General features: G+C 42.6%; 1 protein-coding gene across 1 annotated transcript in view; it reads left to right on the top strand.

Moving 5' to 3' along the window:
- LOC128304060 (uncharacterized) overlaps positions 1-17,127 on the top strand; it is a 161,314-nt gene that overhangs the window by 128,206 nt on the left and 15,981 nt on the right. Inside the window, exon 9 of the mRNA XM_053041186.1 lies at positions 13,259-13,310. Coding sequence (XP_052897146.1) covers positions 13,259-13,310 — 52 coding nt within the window. The remainder of the gene's footprint in view (positions 1-13,258; positions 13,311-17,127) is intronic.

The raw sequence follows: 17,127 nt of genomic DNA, 5'->3' as shown, positions 1-17,127 counted from the left end.
GGTTCTTGGCCGACTTTGCCGAACATTGTCGAAGACGCACTTGACACACACACACACTTGGGCCTTTCATGTCGGAAATCCCACGTGTTTTTGACTTGCTTCCTCGAGCGTTTCATCTATTAAGGCAGGAAGTTTATTCATTTCTTCAAACAACCATTCTTCCTGCTGTCGCTGTGGAGAATTTCAAAGAATCTCTCCCATCATAGGTCAACAATTGTGGTTCAAGCTTCGTTACAAGTGCAATAGGAAGCAAACTCGTTTTAGCACCGTTTGCTTCATTCCGAAGCGCGTTTTGTGTAAGAAAATGATTTTCCACCAGCTGGTGCAATTTATTTTCATCCCCACATGCTTGACTTTTCCGCCTGGCCATACTAAACTGTTGGTTTCGATTCGTGCTGATGGCCCACGATATTTGTTCTAGCCGGAAGGGGACGTCGGCACGAGGACCGTGTGTAGGTAACTGGGAAAGACTTCACATCCGGGGTCGGATCGGGATTTGTTTTCAAAAATGGAAATGGGAAAACAGCAGCCTACACCCAACCACAACAACCACATCGCTCACTAATGGGTGCTACGGAACGTTTCGATCGGTTTCGAACTCGCCTTTCCTTCGCATTATCGCATCCAAATTTCCAACTATTGAATATTTCTTTGCATCGTTCATGTGGTGCACGCTACTAGAAAGTTAAATGGAAGCAATTTTAATAAACACGAACACCCCATTTGCAGCGGTTTTGGTAGTACCGTCGTACCAACCAAAACTCGCTTCATTAAGCACAGAGGGTGATGCTAAATAATGTATAGATCGAGTTGGTTCCGTTTTGCGGAGAGCGCAAACCGATCGTATGCGTGTGGAAGTTATGTAAAAACCGTTCGTATGAGGAAGATCGAAACCTTCCGGATTGGTTATTGTGACTTATTTTCCATACTGATGAAGACTTCTAACTGCGGGTGGACACCGTTTGGACTGTTGCTCACCGGATGCTGACAGGCCGTCTAGCAGGGTTTCTCAGTACAAGTGTATAAGTGGGTAAATCTAATGCAGATTCTTCAACTTGATCGAATCTTTGAAATAAATGATTCTCATCCTTTATTACAAATATACATTAATCCTCAATGATTCATAAATCTTCATGGATTCAAATCTTGAAAGACATTGTGGAAACATGGTTTAATGCTTGTTGCTATTTAATTTGCTTCTGAAATAAGATTTGTGTACAGATAAATTAATTATATGTACAATTGTACATGACAACTCTCGAGAAAAAATTAAATTAATATATTTACTGCTAGCATTCAATGCTTTAAATTTATATGATTAACTCTTCTTGAAAAATTCATTAAATACAATATTAGGCAGAACGATAAGATGAACTGGAAGACCGAAAAAGTGTTCGGGGTAGATAGAGTCAAAGATCGAAAGAACTCGTGTTCTTCATCGATGAGGAAAATCGATGATGCGGTGTCGATGAGGAAATCAGGAGCGTTCTGGCGTAAAGATACGATTAGTTTAGAAGGTATGCTTGTATGTAGTTTGAGAATAATTTAAAAAAAGATAGAGAATTTAATTTGCTTATTCAAATTCTATTTTTAAACAAATTATTCGATTCGTGATCGATGGAAAAATCGATTAATCAGGTTACCAAGGATAATTACTCTCACGATAATTGTATTACATAAAACTCTTTTGTATAAAACGTCTTCAAAAATGAACTTGATACAAAAAACTACTATTTAACATTCAAAAGTCACAATTTTTCCATCATGAACGTTTTGCGTGCCTTGAAAGTACATCGAGAAACCCTGCAAAACCGTATGTCACCGGAAGCGAGTCTCCCACGTCACTCTCCACATCCTGCATACCGCACAGAATTTCCTTTGTGGTTGAGAAATGGAAAAAGGAAAATAGTTTTCCCCGGATGATGATTCCCACAGCGAAAATGTAAACCCAACCAAAACCTCCGCACAACCAACACAAACACACAAAGTGGACAGCGTGCTATTTTCATTTCAGTCAACTTTTATCTACTTTTCGTTCTTCCAGCAGTAAACTATACTAATACGGAGAAGGGTAAAACCATTGGAATAATGTTGAAACACGCAGAAAACCCCTCGAAACGCGATCGTTGTCCGCCAATTTGGAATTGAATAAATTGACTTTCGATTGAATTTGTTTGCGGTGTCACTCGTGACGGTGCATCGCATTTCAGTTTCAGTTTTTGCTTATCCCATCGCCCGGTGAAACACCTGACACAGAACCATCGAAATGAAACTGTGCCATCCATTGTACGGCTGAAGGGACACTAAAGGGGCCCGCCAGTATTTGGGGAACACCGAGCGGCGGGAAGCTGCAAAACGAACCTTTTGACAGTTCGTTACCAGACGTGTGTTCTTGTGATTTTGAATGGACGCGAAGGCTCTTGCGGTTTGTCGCTTTGCTGGCGATTGGATGGTTTACCTTGGGGTTGACTGTTGTGTAATCACTTGTTTCGCGCTTCTCCACCGTAGTATAATGATGGACACCCCCGTCTGGGTATGGCGAAACCGCAACACTTTGAATTTGCTATTTGAATCCGATACTTTGCCGGATCGGTCTTATCCCATCTCCTTTTTGAGGAAGAGCGAATGCGAAAAGGTGGCCACAGGTGGTGGGAGCACACTTTTGACAGTGAAAGTGTGTTGTAATACGATTCTCCCCGGGTGCTGTGCACCACTTACCAGCGCGCGGTCAATTTTTGTTGCTTTGCCCATCCAGCTGCATAATTCACGGGATGGAAAGAATTCGTAGAAGTTACGAATGCCGCCGTGCCGGGTGATGGTGGTGGTGGGTGCATGCCGTGGTCAGGATTGTAACACCGGGCAGGAAACCGTACAATAAAGCACTGTTTTTGCATCATGCTTCCATGATCGTAACGTGTTGCAGCCCGTTTGATGGCAGCTGCAATAACATGATCGATTGCGTGCAGTGGAAGCCGCACACGGTTTGGGCGCCATTACGAATGTTAGTTTTTAATCCTACTGGAACTGAATTTTCCCCCTTTTAGTAAGAGTAATGCATAATCATCACGCGTGCTTGGGTGACGTAGACGATTCTTAAAAATTCATGATCTCATACTAAGTTTTCTGCCAGTAATCATTCTCGATCGAGTGATTAAAACATTCCTCCAGCGGGTAATCGGATTCTTTTTTCCCGCGCCGTGCTGTGGAGCTTCGATGCTTCGTCAATAATAAAAGCGATTAAAGTACAAACACACGCACGTAATTGCTTCTCCAACGGAGAGGATGGCAATAATAGTTTTCCATCCCGGCGGTTCAAACGATGCCGCATCACATCGCGATCGTGAACTCCCGGAATGCTTGCCGTTAGGGATATATCAAGATCGTGGTAAACAACCGCGTTGCGTTCCATGTTACGCACGATAATGCGCCAGTATGGTCACCACATGTGGCATTAATTATCGATTTCATGCCGTAAATGTTGCGATGTGCGCGCTAAGTAAGATGAAACAAATCTTGCAGCTATTCATTCGATGGAATTACCATCGCGTAGTTCGGTTCTATGTAAGATGACCGTTGAAAACCCTGTAATATCGTTCGCGTCGGCGACATAACTCCATTGCGTTACTTCATGCGGATTGCCAGGCGTGAATACACGTCACCCGGGAAGCTCCGACCACTTGAATATTGCCAAGTTTACAAGCTATTGTTATGTGGATACAACACCTCACACAAATCCCACCAATCTGTCCGCGGCGGCCAGTGCTGCGTTATAGCGAAACTGCCGATGTGTACCAGACTTCCTCGCTTCGGTTAGTTACGCGCGGGAATTGCGGGAATCAATCGAACACCGAGACACTTCAACCACTTGAAGGCGTCGGTTCGGTCATGGTCGGTAGATGGACTTTGCACAAAACCTTTGTAGTACAAACCCTTTTTTCCAGGTGCACCCAATTTAAAGCGGGTCAAGGTTTTGGTGGATGAAAGAATGGTTTTTTCCTGAAGTTCATGTTGACAGAAACTCTTCTCAAATTTCTTCCTTTTCATCATCTTGATGCATCTTACCGCCACTAATTACTTCGCGGAATCTTGCTCGCATTACTGTATCAAATTAATTAAAAGTGAAACCGTTGTAGTCAATGCACGATTTAACTCTTCTTATCAAAGCACTTGACCGCTTCTGAAACGCTCAATAGACGACATCTTTTACTGCATCTTGTCCTAGAGCTTAGAAGGATTAAGCAACAAGTGTAATGGGTACAACACGGGCAATTGAACTTGAATCCAATTTGAACCATCGCTAGATTATTGATTTAAAAATTATTATAAATTATCAGTTCGTATGTATTTATTTAATTCTATACTAATTACGGGCTTGCTGCAATAAGTGTCAATTATTTCTGTAAAATCTTAGGCATTTCTTATAGCTTTATTGAACCAATCCCAGGCATTTACGGGAGATTGAGGTCCCAATTTTATGCATTGTAATCCAACATTTGTATTTTTCATGTAATATCTCGTCTTTAAAACATTTTCTAGTCTATAAATCATTTTCTAGTCTCTTCAGGTGATAAATGTTTTTCGCTTTCTATAAGAGCCCACTTTGGGTTCATTCTTGTTTGCATGTCTTGTACCATGCCCAGAGGCGGATCTTCCTGTAAGCGGCGGTGGGTGTCCCAAACCTTAAGAGGGCTCCGAATCGTAGCTGCAAGACGTGCTTCCATTAAACATTTTATTTCGATTTTATTATTGGAAAAGCAATTTTTATCTCATACCAACCAAGAAATATTGAAGATTAAATTTGGCCTACTAGTGAAACATTAGTTGATGCTGGTTTCTAAAATAAACTTGTTAAGTAATGTACATCTAAGCCTTAAAGACACATAACGAGCAGTATAGTTGTGATACCAAGGGATATGTTTTAATTTGTATTTTTGAAGGCAGGATTTTTTATCAAAAAATTGCGTAAACACAGAAATAATTGCATTCATACTCCAAAGCTAAAGAAAAAATTGCTAAAGGCGTTAAAATTAACATACATGTAATTAAACAAAAAAATAGCATAAGTAATATTATGAATTTTAATTATATAAACCTGACTATAATGTTAGGTAAAATAAGTATGGTTATGCCCATCTTTGGGGTGGTCCGATGGTATTTTTGGTTTTAGGCGCCAGTTTTCACATGAAAGGACCGGTCCAAAATCTCATCCAGACCAATTCTCCGCAGCAAGGACTGGCTTTCCAGCTACGGGTAAATGAAGTCAAAGAAAGCCTTCTAGAAGGCCTCAAATAGAAGGGCTTCTAGACCTCTAGAGGTCCCTATGCTGGTAAAGAAGATTGGCTATCTTCCCTGGCTATCTATTAGCATTACATTAGGCTATCTATTGTAGCATATTTTGAAGATTCTGGTTTGCATAGAAAATTAAATGGTACTTGATGAAACTGAAATGATTTATTTATTTATTTTCAAGTATTCCTAATATTAGATTGTGTATATTATGGAAAACAGTTGAGGACCCCTTTAGCTACCATCGCTTGGAGCACGGAAAAGTGTAAATCTGCCTCTGATCATGCCAGATATAGGGCTGAATGAAATAATCTACGGAAATGATCCGTGTTACTTCCCAATTAACTAATAGATGTCTAAGGGCTAGATATATATTCTAGCGATCACCGACGACGATCCTCCAGTGTGTTAATTAATGCCCTTGATTTATCAATCATCCAACTTGTGTAACGAACAAAAACAAAAAAAACACAATTAAAAAAATCCGGAAATAACTTTTAATTTGACCAGCAAACCAGCCATTGAACCTGAGCAACTTCACGAGAAATTAGATACCGATTACTTCGCACGGCTATTGTGCTACGGTAATCGGCAATCGATTTCCATACCACAGTAAACGCACGGATCAATGATTTCGCTTCTCTTTTTTTAGGATGCTTTGAAAATACGAATATGTTTTTCACCTTGTGTGTGTGTGTGGCGGCACTCAAACTCCACCAGTTTCTTAGCCCCCCACGGCGTGTAGTGCACCGGCGCCATCGCGCAGCCCAGCCAAGCAAACCGTGCAAGGTCGCGGACAGTCCGAACCGAAAGAAACTGCCAAAAAGTCAATAGCCGCCGCGGCGGCTCCCCGTTGAAGCTCCCGGGAGCCCCACATCATCACCCGGCGCGCACACGGCGGTTGTGTATATATAAACATAAACATTAGACAGAACAGTCCGCGTCCGAAACGGCGCGAGGACGGCAGGTCACCCGATACGGACATAAACAAACGAACAAAACAGAAAAAAAATCCGGTGGTTGCACATGGGTTGCGTGACAATGTTGTGTCGTCTCTTCGGAAGTTTCTAAGGCATTCCGAACAACGGCCGGGTATGTCCGGCATTCGAAAGGAAAGACTTCAAAGGCGAAACAAACCAGAAAAATGCTCCCCCTGATCATAACCACCATGCTGCGGCTGGAAATGCAGAGAGCTGGCTGGGGACGATGCACCATGAGGCGCTATAGACCCCCAGCATGTGTGTGTGTGTTTGTGTGTTTGCGCACCAAACCATTACATCGAAGCAGTACCGAAAATTCAAACAAAAAATATACATAACAGAAAAGAAACCCATCAAACTCTTGCAGGCTTTCTTCGCGGCTTATGCAATGCCCGAGAGAGCCCGATGATTTGCTGCCCCGTAGCATGGCAGGGCGAGCATAATGTGAACTGACCGAGCCCACACCGAGCTTGTTTGATCCATTTATTTGGGGGTTCCTTTTGTTTTTTTCTGTTACGGTTTTACTGCAATGTTTGCTTCCTTCTTTACTTATATCACTTACCCCAGCAGCAGCGGGTAAGTTCGCCCGAATGAGCAAAACTCCACAACGGGGGTTTTCCACGGAAAATGCATGCATTTTTCCGACCTATCCACACCCCGATTGCAGTGTCCGTCATTTTGCAGCTTTTCGACTTTGTTTTTTTTTGTTGCGGGGATGATCGATGATCGCCCATCGTACGTTATGGGTTTATATTGTGACTCTGTTTACTTTAGCCTTCGCCCCTCCCCCCCCACCCCCACCCCATCGATCCGTTACAATTTCCACCAAAAGTCACCCCCAAGCGGAAAAGATATGGCCGGGCCGGGTGGGGTGGTCGGGTTGTGCAAAGCCATTTTCATTTCCATTTGCCACCATTTTCGTTACGTATCGCGTCGTACCCTTCACTGGTAGTAGCTGGTACTAATTTTATGCGTTAAGGTTTGCAACTGTTGTTTTTTGGTCTTATGTTTCGTCTTCCTGCCTGCATTGCTTAATGTGTTACGGATCGGTGAAATGGGGCAATGCTGTGTAAACTGTGTTTTTTGGGGAGGTCTACAACGTTTAATGACGGTTGTCAAATTAGTTAAATTGTTCGTAGCAAAGCACCGAAAAAATGCTCTGATTAATTCGTACAAATTTCTATTTACAGTTTGTGTGTTTTCCCTTTTGCTTTCAACGTGAAAAGGAGAGTTTGTTTATCGTTTAAAGTTACAAAATGCTCCAAAATTTACTTTTGCTAATATTTATATAATTTAATATTTTTTTGCGGTTAAGTAATTAATCATTTTTATCACTTTGTCATAGCGCTTATACTAAAATGATGATTTTAATAGTAGTACTTAGTGGAAGGCTACCAGAAAAAAGACAATTTTTGAGGTTGTTCTTGAAAATTCCTATAAATGTATAACAAAAATGGAACACATACGTTTATTCTGTCATTTTTTGGTTTTAAACAATTTATTCAGTCTATATTAGGCTAGTCGCTCATCAGCGAACTTCATACAGACAGATTTTTATTTATATTTGTATAAATAATATCTATATTTATATAATTATTTATATTTATATTAATTGCTTTAAATTCAAAAGCTTGCTTTCATTTTCCGATTAATGAAAACCTTTTAGAATTCAATTTGAATTTTTGAGTTTGAGAGATGATGTCCACCAATCTTGAAAACATTCTTATCGAGATTATTGCATTTGAATGTGCAGTTGACATTCGAGGCCACTACGAAACTGGCTATAATGCTTGAAATGTCTTTTTGGTCTTAATTTTAGGGCAGAGAAAACAATCGCAATGACAAACGAAACGACAGGCCCGCGTGGAAAATCCCATCCCGGACCATTTCCCCGAAGCGCTGAGGCGTGGTGAAAATAAGCCTTCTAACAAAAAAAATCAATAAAATGTTACTAAACTTGCTTCTCCCATTCATTTGATTGATGTTCTTTTCCCAGCATCTTCCCAGAACACTGGTTGACACTGTTTGTTGTGATCAATATCCGACGGACCATGCGGAAAACGTTACGTTTTAAAAGCAACCACACCACCATTTGCCATTTTCCTAGCAGCATTTCGCAAAGCTATGCACAAAACTGTGCCACACGGCGGTCCATTCGCCCGAAATGTCGAAGAAAAAGTGAAAGATTGATCGACATACCATGTGGTGGTACCACCGCATCTCACCCCTCTCGATCACAGAAGAACAGACCACAACAAGAGGCACGTTTGATCCAAGTTTCCATTTTGCCTATGCTTCATGCACGGTTTACATTGACTTTGGGGGTTTTCCAAATGTAGCGTCACGGCGTGTGGGAGATGTATTTCGGATGTATGGAAAATCTACCTCTTCTACAAGCTCGCAATCGCATCTGTTGTTTTTCAGCACGGCTGTGCCGAAACCGAATTGTGTTGGTTAGTGGTGATGGTGCGCCGGTTGAGTTTTAGATACAATTGCGAGTGTGTTCGATTAATCAAACGTGGCCGAACGTGGGCAAACGGGATCATCTGTTCGGGGCCTTTCCCGCTCGACCAGTGCCAGAACATAAGGCGCATATTTTAGTGCTTTTATCTACGGAGCATCGTTTTTTGTGTTCCTTTCGCTTCCCCGATCTGGTTGTGCTGGCTGTCAGGCACAGGAACGTCCAAACAAACCAGAACAAACGGTCCACCAACCGGTCTTGCAATTCTAAGTATCTGCCCCGTACTACCATCTCCGGCGCACACAGTAGCCCCTAACGTTGGGTGCCCTTTTGCGCGGGACCTTATAATATTTGATCTTTACCAGATGATAACCTGAAGAAAGTAGTCAGAATGAAACCGCGATGGCTTTATCTCGGTCCTGCGGCGCTACTGCTACGTCCGAACAGACAGAGTTTCCTTCGCTAATGGATGTCTGCAGTGTATGTAAGATAAGTTTGCTTTTCTTTTGGGGAACAATTTAAATGGTTGCGACTGAATGCGATGTCGATTGAATCTATTTTTGTAAAGACTTTCGTTCCACCAACGTTTGCATCGCCAATCAACTGCGATGCCCCGAAGTCCTTCTGTTTCCTTTTTCGTGTGCGTCATTCCAATCACAAGCACCGAGATGTATACGTGTCCGAGACACGGTGTAGGTGTAGAACGCATTCTAAGGCCAGCTTTTGCAAAACCCATATTTTCTTCTCCCAGCCACCAGTGTGCTGTGACCTTTATGAAATGGTGCCATTTTTGCTCACATTAAATTCGGCCCGCAACGGTGGTCTAATTGAGCGGCCAACTCTTTCCGTTGCTTGATTATCTACCGAAACCCCTACAATCAATCGGGGTTCTCGCCCCGCCGCACAATGAAAGACACGATCGTACAATTTGCGCCGTATTTTGCCGGACTTCATGTGCATTCGGGGGGAGGTTTTATTATACGCTATTTTTGAACCGACCACGTCTGTGTCTGTATGTTTGGGGGTGTTCTAGAACAACCCCTGGACCGGCGTATTTGCTTGTTGCTTCGGTATAATACTCTCTCCATCCTTTCCCGCTAACGGAAAATCGGATCCCGTTTGTTCACCGCCATAGTGTCCGGTCTGGAAGCGAATGGTGATTGAGCATAGGAAAGCGTACATAAAATCTAATATTTGTAATGTTTACTTTGTAGAATCGTTTGTAGCACATCAAATGTTGTGAATAAAAAGGGAATGCATTACATTGTTGGTTGCAGTTGTGGGTGGAAAGAAAGATCATGTTAGTGCTCGGAGAGCGGAGAGATTGAGACATGGTCAACTAAATGTCAGCTTAATGGCAAATCGACGATGCATTCGAATCGAATAATGTTGTCAACTCGCGACAGATGAAAAGATCAAATATCTTGAGGATACCTGAGGTGGAATCGAATTTCACAATTTGAATTATTTTTATTTTAAAGGAAAATAGACTTAAGCTTAAAATAAACTACATGATGATAAAAAAGAAACGAAAATAAAAAGGACGACTAGGAACACAAACAGGAACTCGCAGCTTTTCTTAAAGCAGAATACAGGCAGTCCCCGAAATACGCTATTTTAGCGGACCGCTTCAACCCGGGAAAAATCAGCGTACCTTGAATTTCCGAATCATCAAAGTAAGCCGAATCCTGGTGCAATTTCGTTTATACTTCAAAGTCACAGAGTCGACTTCCTTTTGTGCACTTGATTTATTCAGCAAAGTAGGCGACTTTATGACGAAATGCATTAGAATTAATTAAAAAGGTGTTTTCGATCAACTTTTTTGCATACATTTTGTGCTATAAACTAACTCCAGCTGTCGATTTTTCAAAAATCACGTGTTTCAGAATCCGCGTATAAGAGGAACCGCCTATCTCGGGGATTGCCTGTACTTTCTAATAATCATCTACTAAACATCAGTATGAGCCGATGAAGCGAATTATTACTTTAATGGATATTTTTAACTATTCAATATGTTCTTTACGTACCGAAATTACGTGCAATCCATTTAAATGTTTGCCATAATTCTCTTTCACTGAATTATACTGTCTTTCATCAGTAAAATACATTATATAAAACGAAAATTTTATGTAAGTTTAATAACATCACATATTGATGTCGATATGAACGTCAACGACTCAGCGCAGTAGTATGCCTGGAGTACACTTTAATATGAAGTCTCCCATCACCGAAAAAGTTGCATAAAAACTGTCACATAACTATCCTCAAAAAACAACTTTTGGGTTGTAGCGAACTATAGTAATAATTTTTTTTTTATAAATTAGACATTCCGAACACTTCCTTCAAGACATACTGCCTCTCTGGAGAATCCACGCGATCAATGGTTTGTTGCAAATTATAGAACGCTATGAAACCATTAAAAAGATTTTATAGCAAATATTCTAATTGATTTATTGGCAGTCACCAATTAAAATGATCGTTGCATTTCCCGATCATATCTCTAATTCCTTTCGATTTCGAGTTTTACTAGCATCCTTGCACCGTGCCCTTTTGCATTCAAGATGCATTGTTTGCACTGGAATGCAGGCCCCTAACAACCTTCCTAATAAAGTGATGCTATAAAAATGCAAACATGCACCAACTTCCTGTTTCACACTTGCTGGCGTCAGGCACGCTAATACAAGGAAGTTCGCTACTCAATCAAACCAACCTTCTTCCTTCTTGGCTCTCTCGGTTCGGTACGGTGGTACTACGGCTTATAGTTTATTTTAAACTACTTCTATTAATAAACCCACAACCCGACCGTGTGTCCATCGTCTTTCGCTTTCGTCGAGCGACATTACGCTTCTTCACCGAACGCGGGTTCGCGTGTGCCTCTCTCATGGAGTCTTGGCTGAAATTAACCGCCGGTTGACGTTTCGCAAATCTTTATTTACTGCCGTTGTGTATTGCTGGCCCCCGTATTGTCCCCTTCCGACCTGTGCCGCGAATGGGACGCTGGTGATGTGGCACACGGTTTTGTGATATTTTAAAAGATGTTACGCGTCTGTTGTTTTTTTCCTGTGACCACAAGACGTAAGGCACGCGCGCTTGCCTAACCGTGGGAATGCTGGTTCATTGTGGCTGGGTTTTAAAAACGGTCTATGTGACTCATTGGCTTGACCCACCCAGATATCATCCCGACCCGTCACAGGTGTCAGGGCGCTGGTGTTGACAAACGGCTTCCTACTCACGCACTTTTGTGATGGCCATTTATCTCGCAAAAGAGTTAACCCGTGAGTGTCGTAAGCGTATGCTGCTGTATGACTGGTCCGAGTTCTTATCTGCAACAAGTAGGCAAGAACTGTCAGTGTCGGTGCTTCAAACACACGCACGGTATCTGTGTGGTCTTCGAGTGGTCAAATTCAATTTAATTTCTGAAACGAACACCATTCTCCTAATGCGACAATCCGGCGCCCTCACGACCTGCCTCGTCGTCGTTGGGTTCGGAGTTTTTGATCAGACATCCTACCGGGGGTTCATGTTACTGTCCGATCGGATCATTTGATCCCAAACCGAACCCATAATTTTCACTCCTCGCCGCTGCTCACTGTCTAGACCACCCGGTCTGTGATTAGAAATCCTTTTTCCCGTCAATGGTCTAATTGCTCATGGCGGCGGACCCGGGAGTGAGTGTCCGCCTCAACCGCATTTCCGCATTTTATTTGTCCACTTGTGGTGTACCTTGGGGGGCTGTAATGGATTTATGCTGCAATAAAATCTCCACCTCGTGTTGTGTGAAGTGCGGTATCTTTAATGTCCGCAGCAATTTTTGTTTATAGTCTCGTTTCCTGGACATGGTTGGGAAAATCCTTCCAGGGATTGATGGTGGTGGGTGCAGGGCCCAAAATGGAAGGAAACAAATCCCGGGATAATAGATTTCATAGTGATTCAGGTAGATTCTAATGGTGGTCTCTCTTGTGTGCAGTTGACCAACAAAAACCATCCCGTTTGGGAGATTCCTTCGTTTTTTCTCGTTCGAATGAGGGTTAATTTATGGAGTGAGATATAGACGCCATTCATTGCCCGAAGTTTGGTGGACATTCCGTGCACATAAAATGTTTATTTTCATTGTGTGATGTAAGGTACACGGGGCGGTATCCTGTGACATCTTAGCTTTCCATTGCAAAGAAACCGGCTCAATCGGTTGATCGAAGTCTTCGGCACACTCAGAGAGATAGAGGGAGCGGGTGGTCATAGTCGGCATTTTACCCCGTACCGGGAAGGTCACGTTACTCCCTGCTGGGTACATGTTGATGTTTACCTTCCTGACCCCTACGATTAGACAGTAAACATCTCTTTAAGACGTGTCGTAAAAGTTTGCAAAAAAGCAGAAAGACAGAAAACAACTCAATTTAGTAGAGAACATCGTCAACTTGCGCCGGAACGGTAACTAACTTATCCTTGCCGGAGCAATAAACGGTACACCCCCATTTGGCGCAGTACAATTAATGTCCTTCTTTCCCGTTCTCATTCTCATTCTCGCTCGCAGCAATCTAACGACGGATGACTTGGAGCTGTCGGCTATTTTTACATCGAACACGGTAAGTACAAGGATTTGACGACATTGGCCCAATGATTCATTAACACTAATGAAGGTAATCCAAAGCACGGGGTTGCCTTACGGCTTTTCAAATTTTCCTCTAATTTATATTCCCGAGTTGGGGATAATTGTTTAACAGCTTGTAAATTATTCACATAAATGATGCGAGCAACAGTTGTAATAACAGGTGGGCTGATGATTGTTTGGCCTATGACAGTAAAACACTTTTTTTTGCAAAATTATAATAATTCCATATACATCCCTTCAAGGGTTATAGCTGGTTTTCAATTTTTGGTTACTATTTTTGTAGTAGCATTTGTCAATTGCCTCAAAAAAGGCATTTCGGCGGCCATCTCTCCATTCGACGATTTTTTATCCCAGCGAGCATCTTTTTGCGTTCTGATGAATGGAAATAGTCACTGGGAGCCATATCTGGGGAATACGATAGGTGTGGAAGCAATTCGTAGTCTAATTTATGAGTTTTTGCCATTGTTTTCATTGATTTGTGGCACGGTGCGTTGTCTTGATGAAATAAAACTTGTTTTTCTTCAAATGTGGCCGTTTTTTTTTGGCGATTTCGTCCTTCAAACGCTCCAATAATTTGATATAGTAGACGCAATTAATGGTCTTTTATTTCTCAAGATAATCGATGAAGATTATTCCTTGCGAATCCTGAAAAATTGAGGCCATAACCTTGCGAACTGATTGTTGCGTTTTCCCCCGCTTTGGAGCAGGTTCATCGCGTCCTGTCCACTCGAATGATCGTCTATTGGACTGTGGAGTGAAGTGGAGAAGCCAAGACTCATCTGTGGTAACATATTGACGCAAAAACTCGGATTTATTTCGCTCAAACAGCTCCAAACTCTGCTCCGAATCATCAAATCCTTGTTGTTTTTGGTCAAATGTGAGCTCGCGCGGCAGCCATTTTGCACAGAGCTATCTCATATCCAAATACTCGTGAACGATATGTCCAACACGTTCCTTAGACATCTTCAGGGTGTCAGCTATCTCGATCAACTTCACTTTATGGTTGCTTTTAATAATCTTGTGGATTTTTTTAATCTTTTTGTCTGTAACCAACTTTTTTGGGCGTCCACTGTATTCACCGTCCTCAGGGCTCATTTCACCACATTTAAATTTAGCATACCAATATCTAATGGTTGATTTTGGTGGAGCAGTGTCCAAAGGCTCTTCATCAAGCCAATTTTTGGCTTCAACTGTATTTTTCTCCTTCAAAAACCAATATTTTATCATCACACGAAATTCATTCTTTTCCATGCTTACTCAAAACACAAAAACTGCGTCACACAAATTGCTCTAGCCTACTAGGATATTGTCCGACTACTGTCAAATTTTGACAGAACTCGTTTGAAGGTTGGTACAAACTAAAAATGATATCAGCTGACCTGTTATTTTGTGTGACAGATTTTAAGTCTTCTATGCTCTAAAAATGGCAGCTCAACTTAGATTGTTGTTTGGTTAAAACTTCCTTCGCCATATAATCATCCCAAGTGTATCTGGATTCCTTTGTTTTATTCACGTGTTATTCACCTTAAAGTGCATGCCCTTATGGCACGAGGTTGGTCGCAGCATATTGCTTCACTCGTTTTGAGGGTACTTATTGCCATTATCCTTGCTCCAAATTTCCCGATGTTTGGCGGGATACTTAGCGTTCGCTCGCTTTTTTCCCTCCCAAGTCCCACCCAATAATATTCACCCCTGGTTAGAGTGTTTTCCCTTCGATGGACCATCTCTCTAGGAAGGACCGCCAGAAGAAAGAGTGTTCTGTTGTGCTTCGTTAGTCGAACCGCCATCATCGGGTAGTAGCGGAGCGATCAAACTCCTCTGCGTGCATGTGCAACACACGCTTTGCACTCGATGTTGCAATGCAAGGTTGTGCATTTTCCGTACGGCATTTTGTTGCCTTTCATCATTCCCCAGCAGCCACTTGAATTTGCTGACGGGTAAAAGCAAAAAAATGGAAATACCAATGTTGATAACGATGGGGTGGTTGGGGGGTCCCTGTTGACGTGACAGAGCGCGAATTGTTTGATAGAAGCATTGCTTGATCTACGATGCATTCATGGATTTTCCATAGCTATAAGTGTCAAATTTAATCAAAACCTTTTTCTAATAAAAAATATTGTCTCATTATTTACAAAATATTATTACATTGCTACCCTGTGTTGTTCTTCAATCTTCTATCAAACACACGCAAAAGATGCTGTGTTATACCAACAAGGACAATTCTTCGAATCCTTAGCCACATAAAGCAGATGGCTCATCTACCATCCATACATCTCTGTCCAACATTCATCTCTCTTTCTCGCCGGCTTGGAAAACATCACCAGCCACAAAACAATAGCAGCTCATCTCTCATCTCATAGCCCCTTGTCCTTTTCCTTTTTCCGGTCCGTTCCTTCACGGTGCGATCCTGGCTACATTTCGGAGCTATTCGGAACCTCTCTGAACCTGCTGCCGCGTCGTCCGCCCGTACCCCGTAACATCTATGAGCCTTTTTTTCGTGCGGTTTGCACCCAATGCTTTCCACCGTTTTTTTCCCACTCGTGTTCGGTCTCCGTTGTTGTTGTAGGTGGTGCGTCTGGTGTATAGGAGCATGTGCACCACCGCCGCCGGTTCGTTGTTCTGTGCCGGGCTGGGTGGGTGTATTGAACTGAGCTCGGATTGCCAGCCCGTCGGGTGGCGTGCTGTTGCTGCTCTCTCTCCCGCTCACACGGAGCAGCTTAGAATCAGTTTTCCACCCAAGGTTTCCCCGGCTGCGCACAACCGTCCATGGCCGAAGAAGAAGCTGGGCTCTATATATCCCGCTGCTGTTTTGTGCACTCCCCGGCACGTCCGCGGATGAGTTTTCTCTCGGAAACCGGTACCGCTTCTCTCACAGCACGACGGTATGCTCTCGGGGCATGCATATTCGACGAGACACTGTCAAGAGCCTCGCCAGCATAAGGTCCGGTGCGCTGTGGTGCTTTCAGTTCCATCTCAGATCCGGTTCCGGAGCTGTCCGCAGTTGTAACTGCGGTGTGTCGCGGTGTCCAACCATATCTCAACCACCACCGAATAAGCTAACACGTGCCTTTTTTCCTAAATCCTCATCCCACCAGATGAGCTAATCGAATCATATCAGTGCCGCTGCTGCACCGTGCGCCATCAAAAATAAACAAATCGTGTGAAAAGGGTGAATTTCTACGGCATCCGGGTGTTTTTTTTCACTGGTTGGGCTATTGATTATCAAAGTGAGAGCAATAAGCATATTTCACCAGTTCACCCTCCCTCCATCAAACCCAGCCACGTAACGTAACGGCCAGTGTGAGTTGAGTGAGTCGCGTTAATCCATGCAGACCGGAACTGCAGTTATTTAACCTCCGTTTGTTTTTTTGGTGGAAAAGTTCGTTGTTTCTTGTTCTAATGAAAGTTTTACTGAAAGTTTTAACATAAGGAGTGATCGATTTTACATTTGTGCAATGAAAGCTCAGGAAGAATTCTTCAGAATGTGTTAAACAGTGCTTTTTCACGTACCAACAACATATCAGTCCCAGCTCTGCTCTGGACCTGTTAGAAACTTCACTGAGGTGAGTTTTATTGTTTCATAATACTTTTATTACAATTTACTCCAATTTGGAGGTAGTTTCTCAGAAGCAAACATTAAACTCTGACGCGCGTGGTGGCTCCAACATCAAACGCCGCTGTTACTTTCTAGCCGACTCGCCGGTCGGCCAACGGACGGCCAATGGAGGTTCAGCTTACTGTTGTTTCCTCCAATAATCTGACCTCGCCCACCCACTCCGACGCACACACGC

This window comes from Anopheles moucheti, chromosome 3 (assembly GCF_943734755.1).
Source record: "Anopheles moucheti chromosome 3, idAnoMoucSN_F20_07, whole genome shotgun sequence".
NCBI classification, from domain to species: Eukaryota; Metazoa; Arthropoda; class Insecta; order Diptera; family Culicidae; genus Anopheles; species Anopheles moucheti.
The sequence above is the reverse complement of the archived record's forward strand: the minus strand, read 5'-3'. Positions and strand labels throughout refer to the sequence as shown.